We start from the raw sequence: 19,917 nt of genomic DNA, 5'->3' as shown, positions 1-19,917 counted from the left end.
TGACGCGTACCAAGTTTGAAAATCTCGATAATCATTGGCTTTCATTTGAGCTACAATAAAGTACGACGCTTCAGGGATGACACCAATGTAATTAAGATTTTCTTCGGTATGAAAATCAAATGGAAAGAATCCTTTCGCCACATCGCCGAGGCTAAACATGCTAGTGAAATTACGCAGAGGTTGACTAATGTAATTAAAGCTATCGAGGAATCTAATTTGCGGTCCCTCGAGATGAATCATGAGAATTTTACTACCATCGAAAATAACGGCAGGGGTAACGTGTCTATGAACTAAAGCGTTAAGAATTAAGAAGTTATCAAAAGCTTTCGCGTAATGAGCTACGACTTAAGTGTTAGTAAAGCGCGGTTGGTACGTCTTACGTTTTTGTCCAGTCAAAACTACCTGCTCTACGCTAAATAAATAATTTAAAAATTGCTCGACGCAATTGGCGCCGTAAAAAATTTTAGTTTCAAAGCCGGCTTCAGTCTCTACATCGCAAACTAATAAAATGGGGACGTGAATATTATTTCTAAGAATAGTCTCAATGTCGTAATAAATAAACCGCGAGGCTTTCATTTTGGTTTCCAAAGGCATAACAAAATGTTCACCTGGCGGATGGACTATTTTACATTGAGAGCATTCGGGATTGCAGTCGTGATCGTCACCCATTTGTCGCCCACATTCTAAACATCGTTTTTGGCTCGCGCAGGTGCCATTAAGTAAATGAGTTTCGTAGCAGGGGCCCGGGAAAAAGTAGCGGTGGCATTCGTCGCAACGTTTTAAAGCATCCTCGTTGGTTAAATGAAAAGCTTCTCCTTGACACCGAAAACATATATAGGGCTTTGTATCCTCGGGGCATTTATGCTCTTTTAACAATTCGTATTTGTAAAAGGATTTTAAGCATAAATCGCAAGAGACACAACCGCCCATCATACCGTGCCAAGTTTTCGCGGGGTGGATATGATCGCCAATTTTTAATAAATAAATAAATTTAGGAGCTTGGGGGCCTTTGAAAAATATGGTAAAATTATTCGCAGCATCAACGATTACGATTCGATAATGGGGAGCTAAATAATTTTGAAATTTTTGAATATCTTCTAGAGTAACGAAACCCTCGGGGACGCCGGCTTTCCTGTGCAAGATTTTCGCAATATTACCTTGAAGGTCGCTATTGCGTCTCAGTTTGTCAAAATTGTTCCGGTTAAATGGCTGACCTTGCTTTTTTTGTCGATAAAAATTGCGATCGGCCAGCTCTTTACCCAAAACTAAACTCCGAGCAAAACAAAGGTTATCATTGTTCTCCATAAAAATAAATTGGTTATTTTGTTTAACGAAATAATCCAAATTAACCAAAGTTCTATTTTTTATAGATTTATAATAAACTCCTATATTCGCGTCGAGGTTTAAAAAAATAATGTCAAACTGAAAATCTTCCCCATTAAAGACAAAGTCCCGACTAGATTGCGTTACTCTATAGATGGTTCGCATGATTCGCTTACTGGTGAATTTGTCAATTTTTATAAATTTAATATTAACGGGAGTCGTCAATCCGGGGGAGCTTAAAACAAATCGAACCCGATTATACCCGGGATTCTCGGTTACTAATTTACGTATAACTTCGTCGAGAATTTTTCGAAAAATTCGAAAAAAATCTCTTGTTGGGATGTCATTCAAATTTTTAAAAGCTATACGCAAATCGATTTGTTTACAATGCCACTTGCGACTTGTTTTGTCAATCTGCCGCTCAATTGTGTAGTACCGGTTTACCTGTGCGTGTTCCTCTCCTCCACTACCCTCCGAGTCACTCCCGCTGCTGCCGCTGCTCGAACTCATTTTTTGAATCTCTATCAGAAATAAAAAAATTGGAACAAAATTTTGGTTTGTAAATTTATTATTAATAAGATACTTACTTTGCTTGGCGGCTGCTGCGTGGCCTGCGCGTCACCCTTTATGTCCTCCACCAACCGGTGGAAGGCGTTGAGGAGTTTGACCGCCTCTTTATCTTTCCCGTCAACGACTCGCTTCAGTCGTTTGTGGGAGCACTCCCAAAGCTTGTCGGCTTGGGAGTCCTTTATATCCTTAAATTTGTAGACACTTATGTCTACAAAATAGTTCCCTTTTCGCGGGGGGACTCGTGTCTCGAAGTATTGGCCGTCACTCCTCAACCTGTACGACCCTTCAATGCCGTGAATGCCCACGACGTGTTTTTGTAGTACGTCTTGGACGAACGTCTCGTCGTCCGAGTCGATTAACACCTCGACAGGGTCGGGCTTCAAAAATTGATTTATGGTCCGCTTACCGCTGCTGGTTCCGGCTCGATCCCCAGGAGAAGACGGTGGAGAGTCAAACATAGACTGTGATTCTTGAGGATATTTGCTACTCATGGTTGGATTGATTGTGAAAATCCAATGCCCATGCTCGAGCTTTTATACCCAAAATCTCAGGGGCATTTTTTTAAAAATACAGGCCCAGACATGGTTTTTTATAACACAACCTTATTCGATTCATATTAAGAGTTTCAAAAAATATAATTATGTCTGATACGCTATTTTTTAATTTAACCTAAAATACATTTTTTTATTGCGAAGTTGATACTAAAGATTAAAGAGGACCTTAATATATCTATCTATATAAAAAATAACCTCTCTAGTTTAATATTAATATACATTTATTTAGATTTAAATCATGTGAAAAAACAATTTCCGTCCCTCCCAAAGTAATTAGTTTTAACCTTCACTAATAAATTGTTTTTCTTATATAAAGCGATCTCGTGAGAATTATTCAAATTATTCGAAACACGCCTAAACAAGCTTTTGCATACGAATAACATTTGTCCCCTTAGGCATTTATCAAAGTAACTTCTTTTTAACCTTCGCTAAAGGGTTTTTTTATATAACACGATCTCGTTTGAATTATTTAAAACACACCTAGACAACTTTTTTGCATACGAAAAAAAACTTAGACCTCGGAGAGATTTTGTAATTTTATGCCTATATATCTAATTAACTTTTTGCTATTTATTGAATTTTAAGAATCTTGAAAGTATTGGCTAGACACTATTAGATTTGACCTCGCTAATTTTGTATATAAGCCCCAAGTTTCAAATTGAAAGTTATCAGTTGTTTAACTTCTGTTTCTGAAACACTATCCCAAAAACTTTAAGATGTCTTTTTCGACCGCTCCTCGTCTGCCCTGCCTGCCCGTGAGCAAAATCCATCCGGCAGCGCTTACTCCCCGTCGTGCCACCCCCCAGTCGGCCGGACTGGACTTATATTGTCCAGTGGATACCGTAATCGACCCTCACGGTATCAAAATCGTGTCGACTGGGTTAGGTGTGATGCTGCCCGAGAACAGCTACGGCCGCATTGTTGGCCGTAGCAGTTTAACGGCCCAAGGGCTGTTTGTCGCCGAGGGGACGATAGGTATGTTTATTAGTTATTTTATAGTGCGTAAAAGTATAATAATTCTTAACAATAATAGACGCCGACTATCGGGGACCCCTAAAAGTCGTCATCGCCAACGTCGGGGACACCGCCTACAATATTCGGCGGGGCAATAGGCTTGCCCAATTGATAGTGACCCCGGTTATATTGCTAAGACCGGTGGAAACGGCGGTAAATATTTTCAAGTTTTTAATTTAGGTTTCAACATGTAACACATTTTTATGTTGTTTCTAGAGTCTGACCCCTACATCACGTGGCACTGGGGGGTTCGGCTCGACCGGTGTTTAATCTTTTTAAATGGTGGTGGGTTTTTCATATAAATATTTGTTATTGTATATATTATATGGTTTGTTATTAAAAAATTTTTATTTCTATATTTGTTATTCTTGTCAGACTTATAATTATAGACTTATTTTCTAACTCCACCTTAATTAACCTATCCAATGATATTATCTCTTTACTTACGCTCCGCCTAATGTGACAAATAGGATCCAATTAAAACTGCCGCTTAACTCTCTAGTATGTTACATATAGCATAGCCCTCGCAATATGTTGTGCCTCATTTTCTTTTTTGTTTACGGGTTAATAGTCAACGTTTTGTTAACTCTTTACGAAATTGAACGGCGAAGCAGAAAACAATTAGAAAGTAAACCCAAACGTCCCTCCGCCGATTGCACTTCAGAGTCAAATAACGATACAGGGTCAACGTGAAAAATGAACTCTTTAAAACATGTTTGTTTATCCTTGCTGGTTGTTGATTATTTTGTAATATATATTCTGTATTTATTTATCACCCATATCTGTACATCTTATAAAAAGTAAATATTTAATGTCTTAAAATCTGTGTTTTTTATTAACTTTAGGCTTACAGAAAGCTGGAGTGGTTAAAGGGCAACACCCAATGTTGGCAAGCCAGGGATGACGTCAAGGTTGACTATAGTTTTAGTTTTAGTTTAAGTTAAGAAGATGATGTCATGGGGGTTGAAACTAACAGCTCGGGCTAGTCCAGACTTGTCTGAAAAGTTTGGTTTGAGTCTGGTGGATGAGGAGAGGGCGGCCATCTTGGGGGTGGCGGCCATCTTGGATCCATGCGTATTTGTATAGCTATCACTACTTAAATATACTATAGACATTATTTCTTCTTGAATGTTTTCCAATTCGAAATTTCGAAATTGTTTGGCTTAATCAGGAAAGGATGGAGATCAAAGTGGGCGTGACAACCTACTCCTCCTAGCACAAATTTCCCCTTAAGACGCATAATACTTGAATTATTCAGCGTGTGTTACCACGCGCCAATGTTTAATTTGTTGGACCTAATCTGATCTCTCCGTGGCAGATTCATCCAGACACAGAATAGAATTTGAAAATTTTAAACAAGCTATAGTGCAAGACTAGTCTCCGGACCCATTTCATCCCATTACGAAATTTAATGTTGAAATCATAATTTTCAAACCAATGTGATTAAAGAATAGTATGATTATTTAATAAGCATTTTTCCGTATGACTAATGAACCTGTTTTAATTAAACCGAAAAGTGTTGATGCCACGTTTTTTGAAAAGTGGCTAATTTTCGTTTTAAAACATCAATTGGGTTATAATAACAGTAGATCCAAGGTGAAAAGTCTTATAGAAATTTATTCATTTTGTAATATGAAAAAGAAAATTGATATTTCACATACCTCATTAAGACGGATTAAATTATAAATATACCCCTGGTGACATCATAAGAGGTTGACCAGCGCGAGACAGATTTCATTACGAGAGCTGAGCCTAGTTTTTAAACATCACGCGCGCGTCAAATTCGATCACTTTGAAAGCACCACCTGTCAATAAAAAAATAGGACTTGCAATTTCGTGCCTCCTACACCATGCAAAACATTTGTATATATGCATGTGCACAAAGATTATAAACCTTCAAAATTACTTAGGCCTAACGTTTATTAGGAAAAAGACTTCTGTCACATAAATATATGGTAGATTTTATATACAAAGTGATCAAAATCGAATTTGTATCTCAAAAAAATAATCTTAAGTTTTGAACGGTAAGTCGCAAAGAGTCGATTCAAAAACCAATAGATAGATAATTGGAAGAACTTTCTTTCATAAATTGAACGTTTTTATGTTGGACCTACCGTTCGGCCAAGTTTTCCAAGATGGCGGCCATTTTTGGTGGTCTTCCACCAACCGGAAATCCGGGTAATTTTTTTCCCTTAATAAGCACCGCTAGTACTTCCAAATACCGTTGGAATTAGCTTGTTACTAATTTGTTCTAGGTTTGGTCGTATTTTCGGCTAATTTCCCTGTACTACTAAGATGGTGTTATCATTTAAAGTCAGGAGACTTTTTACTTCTTTATCGGGGTTAAGGATCAATTCGTATAGAGTCTTGGCGTCTTTTAAGATGTCTGTTGAGGCGAGAGAATATAGACGCCCGTATACGGACAAGATTGTCCGTATACGGTTGTACTTAGTGTAGCTGGGAGGAGGGGTTCAGTTCTCATCCCCCATTTTTCGTTCTTCTCTCTAGATGGTACCGTGCCTGAAGGGGGAAAAGATGGTTGCTGGGGATTGATGACGTCACGTATCACGTGATGTTGTTGGCGGGAAATTTGAATTTCTTTTTTAGTGTATTGGTATGACGTTACATGACTTGTCGATGGTGACGACAGTCAGAGCCCCGTAGATCTAGTGGTATTATTTTGGTGTATCTTTAGGCTAGTGTGTACATTTTTGGTATGATTTAGTGGTAATTCTATGGGTTCAGTAGGCTCTTTCTACACCCACCCTTCTAGTAATGTTATTCCTTGTATGATTTTGAGGTCTCTCCATGTACGCTTATGTATACTAAAGAACTAGTTTTAAGTGAGATATGGCTTGCATTGAAAAAAGGTTCAACTAACCCTATGATGCGGTTCTACAGTAGGGTGCTCTCCTGTTTTGTATTGGTTATTGAGTTACTATGTTAAAACAATAGTGCATTTTAATATCATAAAAGGGGAATTACGACAGTTTTTTACACAATTTGGTATTTGATAAGTAGTTAAAATGAAGAAGTACTGCTAAAAAGTCAGAAACTGCGATTTGCGCTAGTTTTGATAACAAATAAATTTACTAAAATGCAAAATATTACTAATAAAACATTTGAAAATACGGGTAACATAGAATACATGGCAAATAAGCACAATACTAGTTATTAAATTAAAAAATCCTCATAGGATTGACTGAAAAATATATATTCTAGAGGGCCGGTAGGCCCTTCTAGATAAGAACCCACACCCTCCCGTAATGTTAAAGAAATAATTCACAGATTTTAGGCTTAGCGTCCCATAGAAAAAGCATGGAATTTTTGGTGTTCCACTCCATCGAATAACTCAGAAACTACTGCGAAGTTAAGGTTCAGAACACTTTTGAATTATCAAGCAACTATGGAATGTTGAACTTCTGAAGTTTGATTAAGAACAATTAAGTCTAAGTATTTTATTTTGATTAATTTATAAATCATGGTAAAACCGTTACATATATTACACTGTTTGCATAGCATTTATTCTGCCTCAAACGGGTTTGTGGCGAATAGGATAACGCTTCTGCATACGGAGCAGAAGATTGCAGGTTCGAATCCTGGCAAGCTCGGTGTTTATTTTTACAGATCTTTTATACATCATAAAAGAAATATCCTATAAATACAATGTTTGGATATTTTTTTGCTGTTACAAATACGAGCATGTGCGTAATGGATAACTCGTTTGCATTCGAGCAAAACATTGCAGGTTCGAGTCTTGGAACGCTCGTTGTCAATGTTTGATGAAGATTCTTAGTATAAAGAAGGAGAAATTCTTAAATAACAAACTTTCAATGAAATGTGCGCGTGCTGGCGCATGGTTTAGAAATAACTTTTTTTAAAATCTATACAAAATGGTTAACTAAACTTTACACTGAGAGATGTGCCTTTGCTAATATATTGCTGTAAAGTTTTGTTGTGAAAAAAGTACACCCCCTTGGTTGCGAAACCTTGGGTCTAACTCTGAAAACTCTTATCACGTCGTAATGTTAAGCTCCGTAGGGATTAACAATAAGAGTTAGGATTGAGTATATATAGAAAATCCCAGACGCAATTTTCTAAATTATGGGTCATTTAAAATTTTATTGGACAAAGTTCAGTGTGCTGTTTTTATTTCCGGCCCAGGTCAGGAGGTGTAACTATCTCAGGGCCGTAAATAAGCACAGGACACTGGACATTGTCCAATAAATATTTAAAATGTTCCATTATTTTTATTTAAAACTAAAGGGGTCACCGGACGGTTGACCAGTAAACTTTTCCGAAGTTTTAATGGCTTGAACATTGATAAAGGATGCGCGTGAAAAACATTTGTCGCTCTATAGGATGTGCAACTCCCTATATTAAAAAGTAGACAAGTAGATACTAGCGCCACCTGGCTACCAGTGCTGGAAAGCATCGCGTGAAAAATAAAATGTAATTAATACAAATTAAGGCTGAAGGAACAGATATTATATAAAAAGACTTGGTTTGCCCAAGCCTTAAAAACAAAACGATAAGAGTTTTTCCAGTTGACTGAAGCGTGGATATTATTTTTTTTTTCTATTGAATTTTAAAGACAATCCGTATTTTACTTCTCTTTAGAATTTAATTCAATCACCTGATTTTACTGCTAATGGATTAGTTTCCTATAAATTAATTGAAATTAAAAATTACTTATCTCAGATTTTTCAACAACAATTCCATTTTCCTGAAACATTTAATCGTGCAGCTATTATTTTGAGGGATATCAAATTGACTCTTTCTTTTTTAATTACCGGGAATTTTCCTTTCAAAAGGTTTTAAACACATGAAGTTTTCATAATGTTGTCAACTAAAGAGCAACTCAACCAACACTTCTAAAATTTTCCCCACAAGTACTGATATACACAGTTCAATAATTGTGGGAAAAGGGGTGGTAATCTCCCCTACTAAGCGTCAGACCCTCACTTAGCCAATCAGGAGCCGCCATTTTGGTGAAAAGGGGTTAATTTTTCGTATATTTTTTACAGTTCCAGAAAATAAAGCAACAGTTTTGACTAATATTAAAAACTTATTAAGGAAAAAACGTTTGTACTTTGTATTTTCATTTAACTTTTTTTTCTTTTTTTCTGTACCCGGAGTTTGTTTCAAATAAATTAAAAATATTAATGTTCTTTTCATATCATGAAATGTAAATTGGACTTTAGGGGTGCCTTAAATGTTTCACACTAACAATTTTAAAATACCTACATTTTTCTCTTTCTTTTTCGTTTTTCGAATTTTTACATTGGTATCTTATAGAAGTGTAGTTTCAAATATTCTTTTGTGTTCTTGCAGTCGTCTACAATTAATTAATGGTTTCGCCTCTCCTGCTTTACCATGAATTAATAAATCAGGTGTTAAATCTGTAGTAAACTAATTATTATGCAACACTAGCTTTTATTTATAACGGATATTAATTGGACTAATTATATAAGATTAGGCTTAACGATGTGTACATTCTTTAAAGTATATCTTAAAGGGGCTAACCGGCGCTGTTGGGGGGGGCGCCCTTAGTTCAGGGGGAAAACACCCAGCTCTTTGGCCATAAGGAATGGCGCCACCGTCGCGGTAGGCGGGTAAGCAATATGCTAACCAAAAGTTTGACCCCCGCCCCTCTTCATCCCAACAGCTACGGCCAGCCCCTTTAAAGTCGACGCGTTGAGACGCCAGTAAATTTTCTACCTTACAACTAAAACAATTAAATGAAGTGTCTCACAAATATCAAAACTCTTCGCGATAAGTAGTGTTAAAACTTTATTTTGAAAAGCTAACATTTGAGGTTAGGCCTAGTACATTAGAACTCTGTCTAGGAATTTCGCACTCTGATTTTTAGATAAGTGACTTTTAATGTCGTGATTTATTTCTACTCCATTAGGCCTTTGCAACCAAATGGATTTTGTAAATTTACGATATAGGCCTTGGCTTTTAATGGAATGAACCTTTAGCAAAAATGTAACGTTCCGAGTTTTGGTAAAGGTCAAAGTTTACTAATTGTTAAGGTTAGTTACAATCATATACTTAATATACTACGCGATTATCGTAAAAAGCGACTAGGTTAGGGATAGGCTCCATTTTTCAAGATGGCGGCAGCGGATTACAAAAATATTTCTTAATGATCATCTACTAGTTAAGAATAACGTCTCTGCGAAATTTCTACTTCCTAAGTAAAGCGGTTCGGTCTGGGCGTTAAATTATAAGTCACTCATGACGATACAATTATGGATGGAGCTAAAAAGGAAGTGTTACGTAATCTTTCCGCATTTTATCGCGTCTGTTTCCGGTACCATTTTTTCCGCATTCCCAAAATGTCGGCTTCTATTGCTTCTGTCTGGAGAATGCTACATTCTTGGGGAAACCCCTCCTGAGGGGGGGGGGTTCCCAACCCGTTGGTATGTAGTATCTGCACTGTTAAAGCGGCATCCTTGAAGTTTAACGAGAGCCTCGCAGCTGGGAAACCCCACCGCGCTGGGGCCCAGACTTTAAAGGTGCCGCTGCGCGTGCGCCTTCCCTTCCGAATACCGTGGAATCCCCGTGCGGAGTATATATTTGGAAATATTGTTAGTTGTCCGTAAAACCCTGTAATAAGTTGATGTTTTAGGCCTTCACCTTAGAGACAAGTGTAACGGGGAATTTTGAAAATAACATTGGTCTATTTTTTTTAATAAAAATAATAACTTTTTATCGTAATGGTGGAATTCATACTATTATTATTATATTGCGCGCAACGCCCTGCCTTTGCCTGTACTAAATAAGTGTTCTTCCACCCTGAAAAATTAAAATGCTAAAAGCTCATTTTGTATTTGTTCGCCTATTGGGGATGGTGAAGTAGAAAATCAAGTGATTTTTTTCAATTTTTCTACTAGTTCAGGAAATACTTCCGAATGATTTTCAAATTCAAATTAGGTTCAGATTTTAAGGATAATTTCACAGAAATCCATGGACACTTGCAAAATAAATGGACACTGCACAGCTGCTATTCGCGTTATGAAGTGTTTTGACGGCAAAATAAACGCGGAGGTTTGCAGTAATCATTACGGCCACGAACTTCAGCTTTGCCACATCCAAATCCCAAAACCTGCGAGGGAAATGATAGCGGGGAAACTTACTAATGGAGTTTCAAAGAAAATAATTTTGGACGATTTACGATGTAATATGAAGGACATACTCTTCCGAAAGATATCAATAACTTCGGCAAAGCTTACGGTCTAAATATTACAGAGCGCCACACTGAGGATCATTTAAGCGTTGAGGCTTACGTTCAAGAGTATTTGGAAAAGAATGATGGCACTATTTTAATCTATAAGAAACAACACGACGAGAAGAACTTCATACCAGCAGACACCATGCACTACGTGGATTTAAAGCCCCCAGATTTTGCCCTAGGAATAATGACTCAGTTGCAAAGAAGTATGCTGCGAGAGTTTGGGAAAAACATTATATGTTTTGATGCAACTCACGGCACAAACGCGCTTATAGTTTTAAATTGGTGACAGTTCTTGTTGTTGATGAGTTTCGTGAAGGTATACCAGTGGCGGGCCCGGCTGATTTCAAATAGAGAGGATGGAGAAGTCCTAAGCATATTTTTCGAAGAAATAAGAAAATCTGCGGGGATAATTGTACCTAAAGTCATCATGTCTGACAAGGCTCCTCAGTATTTTTCAGGAAAGTAAATGGAGGGGAACCAAAAAAGTTGCTTTGCAAATGGCACGTGTATCATGACATTCGCAAAAAAATATCTATAATTGGGGACAAGGAAGTGGCTTCTTACTTATTTAAAGGAATAGCCATACTTATGGAAGAGTTGCATCCGGAAAAATTTGAGCTCATGCTTAAAATTTGTCTCTCGGAAATGGAAGAAAACGATAAAACTGTAGAGTTTGGAAAATATTTCTATAACGAATGGGTTTCTTGTAAAGAAGAATGGGCTGCTTGCTATCGCAAAGGAAGCGAGATCAACACAAATATGTTCTTGGAAGCTTTCCACAAAGTTCTAAAGCATAATTACTTGGAAGGCAAGCAGAACAAACGAGTTGACAAGTGCCTTTCCACGTTATTTCATTATGACCGTGACCAAACAGTACAACGCCTTATAAAGATTGAAAAGGGGAAAACAACGTGGAAGTCCACGGCGAACTTCAAAAGACACAAACACGCCATGGATTTGCCTTTGTCTCTCGTAAAACCAATCTCGCAATGCTCTTGGTCCATCGCGAGCGAAGCCACCTTGAAAGACAATGAAACGGACGCTAATGACGATCTGAAGTACATAGTTATTAAGCAGCGAGAAATGTGTGAAAAATGCAACTCCATATGTGTTGCGTGCAACACGTGTATTCACCAATTTACGTGTTCTTGTCCGGATCGAAAAGAATATCTCGAGTTGAAAAAAGAAGCTCTTATTTCAGAAGTCATATCAACTATTGGTGCCATTAAAACATGTGAAAACAGAAATATTTTAGACGTAGTCACCAAACAGACCAGGTTATCAAAGTCACTCTTTGAAATTCAAACTGCCAAAACGAAAAAAGAAAAACAAGCGGATAAACAAATGACAGAGAGTTCTGGGGAAGAACGTAATAAATTACAGAATGTCCCCCATAATAAGTTGGCAGAGAAACAAAAACGGTTCTTTTCAACAGTGAAGAAAAGAAAGACAAACAATATACGATACGCGAAACCAGATTTAAATGAAAAGGCCTCACTTGTTTATTATTTGTCACAACCTAACAACGGAGCCAACACTAGCAAAAATTCAGAATTTGAACATTCTTACTGCAGCTGTTTGAGCATAAGGATAATTTCGAGGTTTAAGGACAATTTTTGATCCTTATAAATCATAAGGACAGTAGTAGAATCGGAGCTGGAGGTTCAATGCTGCAGATGTGCCTTGCCGTTCAAAACCTATTTCTAAGTAATCAAGATCTTTCGGAAAGGAAAAAAAAAGAAACACAACTTTTTTTTTTCTAAAAACTAAATTTTTGCCAACCCTGTTAAAATCATTGCAAAGAGTACAAAAGTTGCGCGCGTCAAGCAAATACCGATGTTCCCTATGGGTGGACAATCCGACAATGTTTTTAGATTGTACTGAAACGCACCTCCTAAAACTGTCGCAGCTGCGAGTAGTACATAAATAATTCAGTTGTCCAAGGGCAGGTACGTCTTTTTGCGGACCGTCACAGTGAGGGCAATGGAGCTGCTTCAGGCTCGCCGGAAAACTCACGATACAGGCCCCAAGTTATTTACCGCAAAATTTTGTAACAAAATACATGCGAATATTATTATATCAAAAGAAATAATATTTACATTTTGAATAAAGTATTTCACTACAACTGTATACGTCAGATTATCAATAAACTACTATTTGTACTATTTAAAGTCGAGATCAAAGCGATGCTTTCTTGAGGCTAAACCCAACCATTTATACTTGAGCAACTATCACGCTAGCAAGGATGATGAGGGGAGGAGGATGCGAAATCTGAGATAAATAGGCTCGCAAACTGCAGAAAGGCTCAGGTTTGGTGGGACGTCAAAAACATGAATAACTGGTTCGGTTGGCTCTTTTTTGTTTTGTGGTCTTTAGGCCTGCGAAACGAATTGATCTGACCATTGTTGTTTGTCAGTAGGTAATGAACGGGGGCCATATATGGGAGTATAGCGCCCTATGGGAATTAATATTGGGAGTAGTCCCTAACACAGATATAAATTTAGAGTGAAAATAAATTCAACGTAAGATAAAAATATTTTGCCGTAAAATAGCGTTAATTCCCGGGGTGAGCTTCACGGGAGATATGCGGCTGTTTTATTAGGAAGAGATTTTAGATAGGCGTCTGTTTTATAAAAGAGAATTTCGTTGGAGATTTGTTCGAGAGATTTACCGGGAAATCGCGATGGGAAATGGAATAAGAAAAATTCGAAGACGGTGCACGCGTTAATGAGCAATTATTCTTCGCAATCGAATTGAGATTTCTTCAAGTATAAAGGGTATATAAGGATGCCTTAGATGTCTAAACACCATTCCAATACGAAGTTCACTGATATATTCAAGCTATTTAAAGAGCAACTACAATATGTAAGTATTATTATATACACGCAGTCACCCCGAAACGTAAGCATTTAATATTTACTGTTCGGAGTGTTTCAGTCTCTCTTTAAAATAAAATAATTTTCTCAAATGCATTTACTTCTAATCCAGTAAGAATGACGTGTATTGTACAAGGAATTTTTTTGAGAGCGAGAGGGAAATTTATTCCTAAGGAGATAGCGTTCTACTTAGTAGAATCTGAAGAACTTGACGTCTTCAATTTTAAACCACCCTTCCCATATGAAGAATTAACATACGCTGATAAGAGGCAATGTTCATGGATATCGAACAATATTTCTGACCTGAAGTGGGATGATGGGGACTTGGAATACTCGAAATTGAGAGACGTAGCTCAAACGATATTAGGGAAAAGGAAAACGTTCTTTACTAAAGGCCTAGAGAAAGTGAAATTTTTCACTAATTTTTTGGTTTTGCAAGTTGTTAATATTGAGGATTTAGGTTGTCCTAAATTAAAGACCCTATCGGATCCCATTCAATTAACCTGAAAATATCATTTGCACAACGGTAACTGCGCACTCTTTAAAGCGTATAGACTCTCTTTTTGGGTGAAAAATTATTTTCCAACCACTTTAAATTGTATGAAAAATAATCTACAAATAAAGATTTTTTTAAAAATAAGTGTCATTCTCGAGTGCATTTTTTAAACTTCCATTACTATATAAAGTACAATTTCTCTATGAATATCATTATTAATACCAACCATCCTAAGCAAAATGTCTACTCAAAAACCTACACTATGCGGATTGAAATACAGCGCTGTCATTGGACCAATTCCCGAGCGACCCGGTCTGGAGATGAGCTTCAAATATTTACGAATTCGGGTGAAGAAAAACCATAGTTGGTACACTCGTTTCTACGAAGACGAATTAAATGGTAGTATCATGGTCCACTTACCCTACCACCCGAATATCGCCAACTGTCGAAATGGTCTAGGTTTCGCCACCGATTATATCACTGCATGTATTTAATTTTCCATATATCCTTAAAATTGTGTTGGTATGTTCTGGTGTGCTTTACATTGAATTTTAATATCAGATCGAAAAACTGGTATTCCCCATCGAGCGTGAACTGGACGATGATATCGTATCCCTCGAGGCCTCTCTAAACCACCCACCCGGAGGCATACCCTTACCATCTACATCCACCCCAGCCACCGTCGCTCTCCCTAAACCAATCATCAAAACCTCAACCCCATCATCCAAGGAGCAGTCTAAAACTACGAATGTCGGGAAAATAACGAGGGTAAAACGGGCCAACGCGTTGCCCCTAAGAAATCCCCGACGATCAAGGGTGATTGAGCTAGGTTAGCGATCAAGGGTTATTGAACTAGGTTAGCGATCAAGGGTTATTGAACTAGGTTAGCGATCAAGGGTTATTGATCTAGGTTAGCGATCAAGGTTAATTGAACTAGGTTAGCGATCAAGGGTGATTGAACTAGGTTAGCGATCAAGGTTAATTGAACTAGGTTCGCGATCAAGGTTAATTGAACTAGGTTAGCGATCAAGGTTAATTGAACTAGGTTAGCGATCAAGGGTAATTGAACTAGGTTAGCGATCAAGGGTGATTTAACTAGGCTAGCGATCAAGGGTGATTGAGCTAGGTTAGCGATCAAGGGTTATTGAACTAGGTTAGCGATCAAGGGTTATTGAACTAGGTTAGCGATCAAGGTTAATTGAACTAGGTTAGCGATCAAGGGTGATTGAACTAGGTTAGCGATCAAGGTTAATTGAACTAGGTTCGCGATCAAGGTTAATTGAACTAGGTTAGCGATCAAGGTTAATTGAACTAGGTTAGTGATCAAGGCTAATTGAACTAGGTTTGCGATCAAGGTTAATTGAACTAGGTTAGCGATCAAGGTTAATTGAACTAGGTTAGCGTTCAAGGGTGATTTAACTAGGCTAGCGATCAAGGGTGATTGAGCTTGGTTAGCGATCAAGGGTGATTGAACTAGGTAAGCGATCAAGGGTTATTGAACTAGGTTTGCGATCAAGGGTTATTGAACTAGGTTAGCGATCAAGGTTAATTGAACTAGGTTAGCGATCAAGGGTGATTGAACTAGGTTAGCGATCAAGGTTAATTGAACTAGGTTAGCGATCAAGGGTGATTGAACTAGGTTAGCGATCAAGGTTAATTGAACTAGGTTCGCGATCAAGGTTAATTGAACTAGGTTAGCGATCAAGGTTATTTGAACTAGGTTAGCGATCAAGGTTAATTGAACTAGGTTTGCGATCAAGGTTAATTGAACTAGGTTAGCGATCAAGGTTAATTGAACTAGGTTAGCGATCAAGGTTAATTGAACTAGGTTAGCGATCAAGGGTGATTGAACTAGGCTAGCGACCAAGGGTGATTGAGCTAGGTTAGCGATCAAGGGTGATTGAACTAGGTTAGCGAACAATGTTAATTGAACTAGGTTAGCGATCAAGGGTGATTTAACTAGGCTAGCGATCAAGGGTGATTGAGCTTGGTTAGCGATCAAGGGTGATTGAACTAGGTTAGCGATCAAGGGTTATTGAACTAGGTTAGCGATCAAGGGTTATTGAACTAGGTTAGCGATCAAGGTTAATTGAACTAGGTTAGTGATCAAGGGTGATTGAACTAGGTTAGCGATCAAGGTTAATTGAACTAGGTTAGCGATCAAGGGTGATTGAACTAGGTTAGCGATCAAGGTTAATTGAACTAGGTTAGCGATCAAGGGTGATTGAACTAGGTTAGCGATCAAGGTTAATTGAACTAGGTTAGCGATCAAGGTTAATTGAACTAGGTTAGCGATCAAGGTTAATTGAACTAGGTTAGCGATCAAGGTAATTGAACTAGGTTTGCGATCAAGGGTGATTTAACTAGGCTAGCGATCATGGGTGATTGAGCTAGGTTAGCGATCAAGGGTTATTGAACTAGGTTAGCGATCAAGGGTTATTGAACTAGGTTAGCGATCAAGGTTAATTGAACTAGGTTAGCGATCAAGGGTGATTGAACTAGGTTAGCGATCAAGGTTAATTGAACTAGGTTAGCGATCAAGGGTGATTGAACTAGGTTAGCGATCAAGGTTAATTGAACTAGGTTAGCGATCAAGGTTAATTGAACTAGGTTAGCGATCAAGGTTAATTGAACTAGGTTAGCGATCAAGGTTAATTGAACTAGGTTAGCGATCAAGGTTAATTGAACTAGGTTTGCGATCAAGGGTGATTTAACTAGGCTAGCGATCAAGGGTGATTGAGCTAGGTTAGCGATCAAGGGTTATTGAACTAGGTTAGCGATCAAGGGTTATTGAACTAGGTTAGCGATCAAGGGTTATTGAACTAGGTTAGCGATCAAGGTTAATTGAACTAGGTTAGCGATCAAGGGTAATTGAACTAGGTTAGCGATCAAGGGTAATTGAACTAGGTTAGCGATCAAGGTTAATAGAACTAGGTTAGCGATCAAGGGTGATTGAACTAGGTTAGCGATCAAGGTTAATTGAACTAGGTTAGCGATCAAGGTTAATTGAACTAGGTTAGCGATCAAGGTTAATTGAACTAGGTTAGCGATCAAGGTTAATTGAACTAGGTTTGCGATCAAGGGTGATTTAACTAGGCTAGCGATCAAGGGTGATTGAGCTAGGTTAGCGATCAAGGGTTATTGAACTAGGTTAGCGATCAAGGTTAATTGAACTAGGTTAGCGATCAAGGGTGATTGAACTAGGTTAGCGAACAAGGTTAATTGAACTAGGTTCGCGATCAAGGTTAATTGAACTAGGTTCGCGATCAAGGTTAATTGAACTAGGTTAGTGATCAAGGCTAATTGAACTAGGTTTGCGATCAAGGTTAATTGAACTAGGTTTGCGATCAAGGTTAATTGAACTAGGTTAGCGATCAAGGGTGATTTAACTAGGCTAGCGATCAAGGGTGATTGAGCTTGGTTAGCGATCAAGGGTGATTGAACTAGGTTAGCGATCAAGGGTAATTGAACTAGGTTAGCGATCAAGGGTAATTGAACTAGGTTAGCGATCAAGGTTAATTGAACTAGGTTAGCGATCAAGGGTGATTGAACTAGGTTAGCGATCAAGGTTAATTGAACTAGGTTCGCGATCAAGGTTAATTGAACTAGGTTCGCGATCAAGGTTAATTGAACTAGGTTCGCGATCAAGGTTAATTGAACTAGGTTAGTGATCAAGGCTAATTGAACTAGGTTTGCGATCAAGGTTAATTGAACTAGGTTAGCGATCAAGGGTGATTTAACTAGGCTAGCGATCAAGGGTGATTGAGCTTGGTTAGCGATCAAGGGTGATTGAACTAGGTTAGCGATCAAAGGTTATTGAACTAGGTTAGCGATCAAGGGTTATTGAACTAGGTTAGCGATCAAGGTTAATTGAACTAGGTTAGCGATCAAGGGTGATTGAACTAGGTTAGCGATCAAGGTAAATTGAACTAGGTTAGCGATCAAGGGTGATTGAACTAGGTTAGCGATCAAGGTTAATTGAACTAGGTTCGCGATCAAGGTTAATTGAACTAGGTTAGCGATCAAGGTTAATTGAACTAGGTTAGCGATCAAGGGTGATTTAACTAGGCTAGCGATCAAGGGTGATTGAGCTTGGTTAGCGATCAAGGGTGATTGAACTAGGTTAGCGATCAAGGTTAATTGATCTAGGTTAGCGATCAAGGTTAATTGAACTAGGTTTGCGATCAAGGTTAATTGAACTAGGTTAGCGATGAAGGTTAATTGAACTAGGTTAGCGATCAAGGTTAATTGAACTAGGTTAGCGATCAAGGTTAATTGAACTAGGTTAGCGATCAAGGGTAATTGAACTAGGTTAGCGATCAAGGGTAATTGAACAAGGTTAGCGATCAGGGGTAATTGAACTAGGTTAGCGATCAAGGTTAATTGAACTAGGTTAGCGATCAAGGTTAATTGAACTAGGATAGCGATCAAGGGTAATTGAACTAGGTTAGCGATCAAGGGTAATTGAACTAGGTTAGCGATCAAGGTTAATAGAACTAGGTTAGCGATCAAGGGTGATTGAACTAGGTTAGCGATCAAGGTTAATTGAACTAGGTTAGCGATCAAGGTTAATTGAACTAGGTTAGCGATCAAGGTTAATTGAACTAGGTTAGCGATCAAGGTTAATTGAACTAGGTTTGCGATCAAGGGTGATTTAACTAGGCTAGCGATCAAGGGTGATTGAGCTAGGTTAGCGATCAAGGGTTATTGAACTAGGTTAGCGATCAAGGTTAATTGAACTAGGTTAGCGATCAAGGGTGATTGAACTAGGTTAGCGAACAAGGTTAATTGAACTAGGTTCGCGATCAAGGTTAATTGAACTAGGTTCGCGATCAAGGTTAATTGAACTAGGTTAGTGATCAAGGCTAATTGAACTAGGTTTGCGATCAAGGTTAATTGAACTAGGTTTGCGATCAAGGTTAATTGAACTAGGTTAGCGATCAAGGGTGATTTAACTAGGCTAGCGATCAAGGGTGATTGAGCTTGGTTAGCGATCAAGGGTGATTGAACTAGGTTAGCGATCAAGGGTAATTGAACTAGGTTAGCGATCAAGGGTAATTGAACTAGGTTAGCGATCAAGGGTGATTGAACTAGGTTAGCGATCAAGGGTAATTGAACTAGGTTAGCGATCAAGGGTAATTGAACTAGGTTAGCGATCAAGGTTAATTGAACTAGGTTAGCGATCAAGGGTGATTGAACTAGGTTAGCGATCAAGGTTAATTGAACTAGGTTCGCGATCAAGGTTAATTGAACTAGGTTCGCGATCAAGGTTAATTGAACTAGGTTCGCGATCAAGGTTAATTGAACTAGGTTAGTGATCAAGGCTAATTGAACTAGGTTTGCGATCAAGGTTAATTGAACTAGGTTAGCGATCAAGGGTGATTTAACTAGGCTAGCGATCAAGGGTGATTGAGCTTGGTTAGCGATCAAGGGTGATTGAACTAGGTTAGCGATCAAAGGTTATTGAACTAGGTTAGCGATCAAGGGTTATTGAACTAGGTTCGCGATCAAGGTTAATTGAACTAGGTTAGCGATCAAGGGTGATTGAACTAGGTTAGCGATCAAGGTAAATTGAACTAGGTTAGCGATCAAGGGTGATTGAACTAGGTTAGCGATCAAGGTTAATTGAACTAGGTTCGCGATCAAGGTTAATTGAACTAGGTTAGCGATCAAGGTTAATTGAACTAGGTTAGCGATCAAGGGTGATTTAACTAGGCTAGCGATCAAGGGTGATTGAGCTTGGTTAGCGATCAAGGGTGATTGAACTAGGTTAGCGATCAAGGGTTATTGAACTAGGTTAGCGATCAAGGGTTATTGAACTAGGTTAGCGATCAAGGTTAA

The 19,917-nt window shown here is 38.2% G+C and overlaps 1 protein-coding gene across 1 annotated transcript; it reads left to right on the top strand.

Annotated features, from left to right (window-relative positions):
• The first annotated feature begins 9,718 nt into the window (after positions 1 to 9,718).
• Positions 9,719 to 14,087, top strand: LOC149614058 (uncharacterized). The gene is made up of 5 exons (XM_089858010.1): positions 9,719 to 9,826; positions 10,404 to 10,647; positions 10,698 to 10,907; positions 11,144 to 12,073; positions 13,828 to 14,087. The coding sequence occupies exons 1-5, from the start codon at positions 9,719 to 9,721 to the stop codon at positions 14,085 to 14,087; spliced, it is 1,752 nt and encodes a 583-aa protein (XP_089714136.1).
• The last annotated feature ends 5,830 nt before the right edge of the window (positions 14,088 to 19,917 follow it).

The sequence above is a fragment of the Phalangium opilio genome, unplaced genomic scaffold (assembly GCF_054372755.1).
Source record: "Phalangium opilio isolate 3A_F unplaced genomic scaffold, DU_Popi_V2 ptg000229l_1, whole genome shotgun sequence".
Classification (NCBI taxonomy): domain Eukaryota; kingdom Metazoa; phylum Arthropoda; class Arachnida; order Opiliones; family Phalangiidae; genus Phalangium; species Phalangium opilio.
Note: the sequence above shows the minus strand (reverse complement) of the source record. Positions and strands in the feature narration are given on the sequence as shown.

Excerpts from the sequence above, each read along its gene's own strand:
- LOC149614058 (XM_089858010.1), top strand. The coding sequence starts at position 9,719 with ATGGATGGAGCTAAAAAGGAAGTGTTACGTAATCTTTCCGCATTTTAT. Across the intron at positions 10,908-11,143 it reads AATGACTCAGTTGCAAAGAA|GCTCCTCAGTATTTTTCAGG; the intron begins GTATGCTGCGAG and ends ATGTCTGACAAG. Across the intron at positions 12,074-13,827 it reads AGAGAGTTCTGGGGAAGAAC|AATTAACATACGCTGATAAG; the intron begins GTAATAAATTAC and ends TCCCATATGAAG.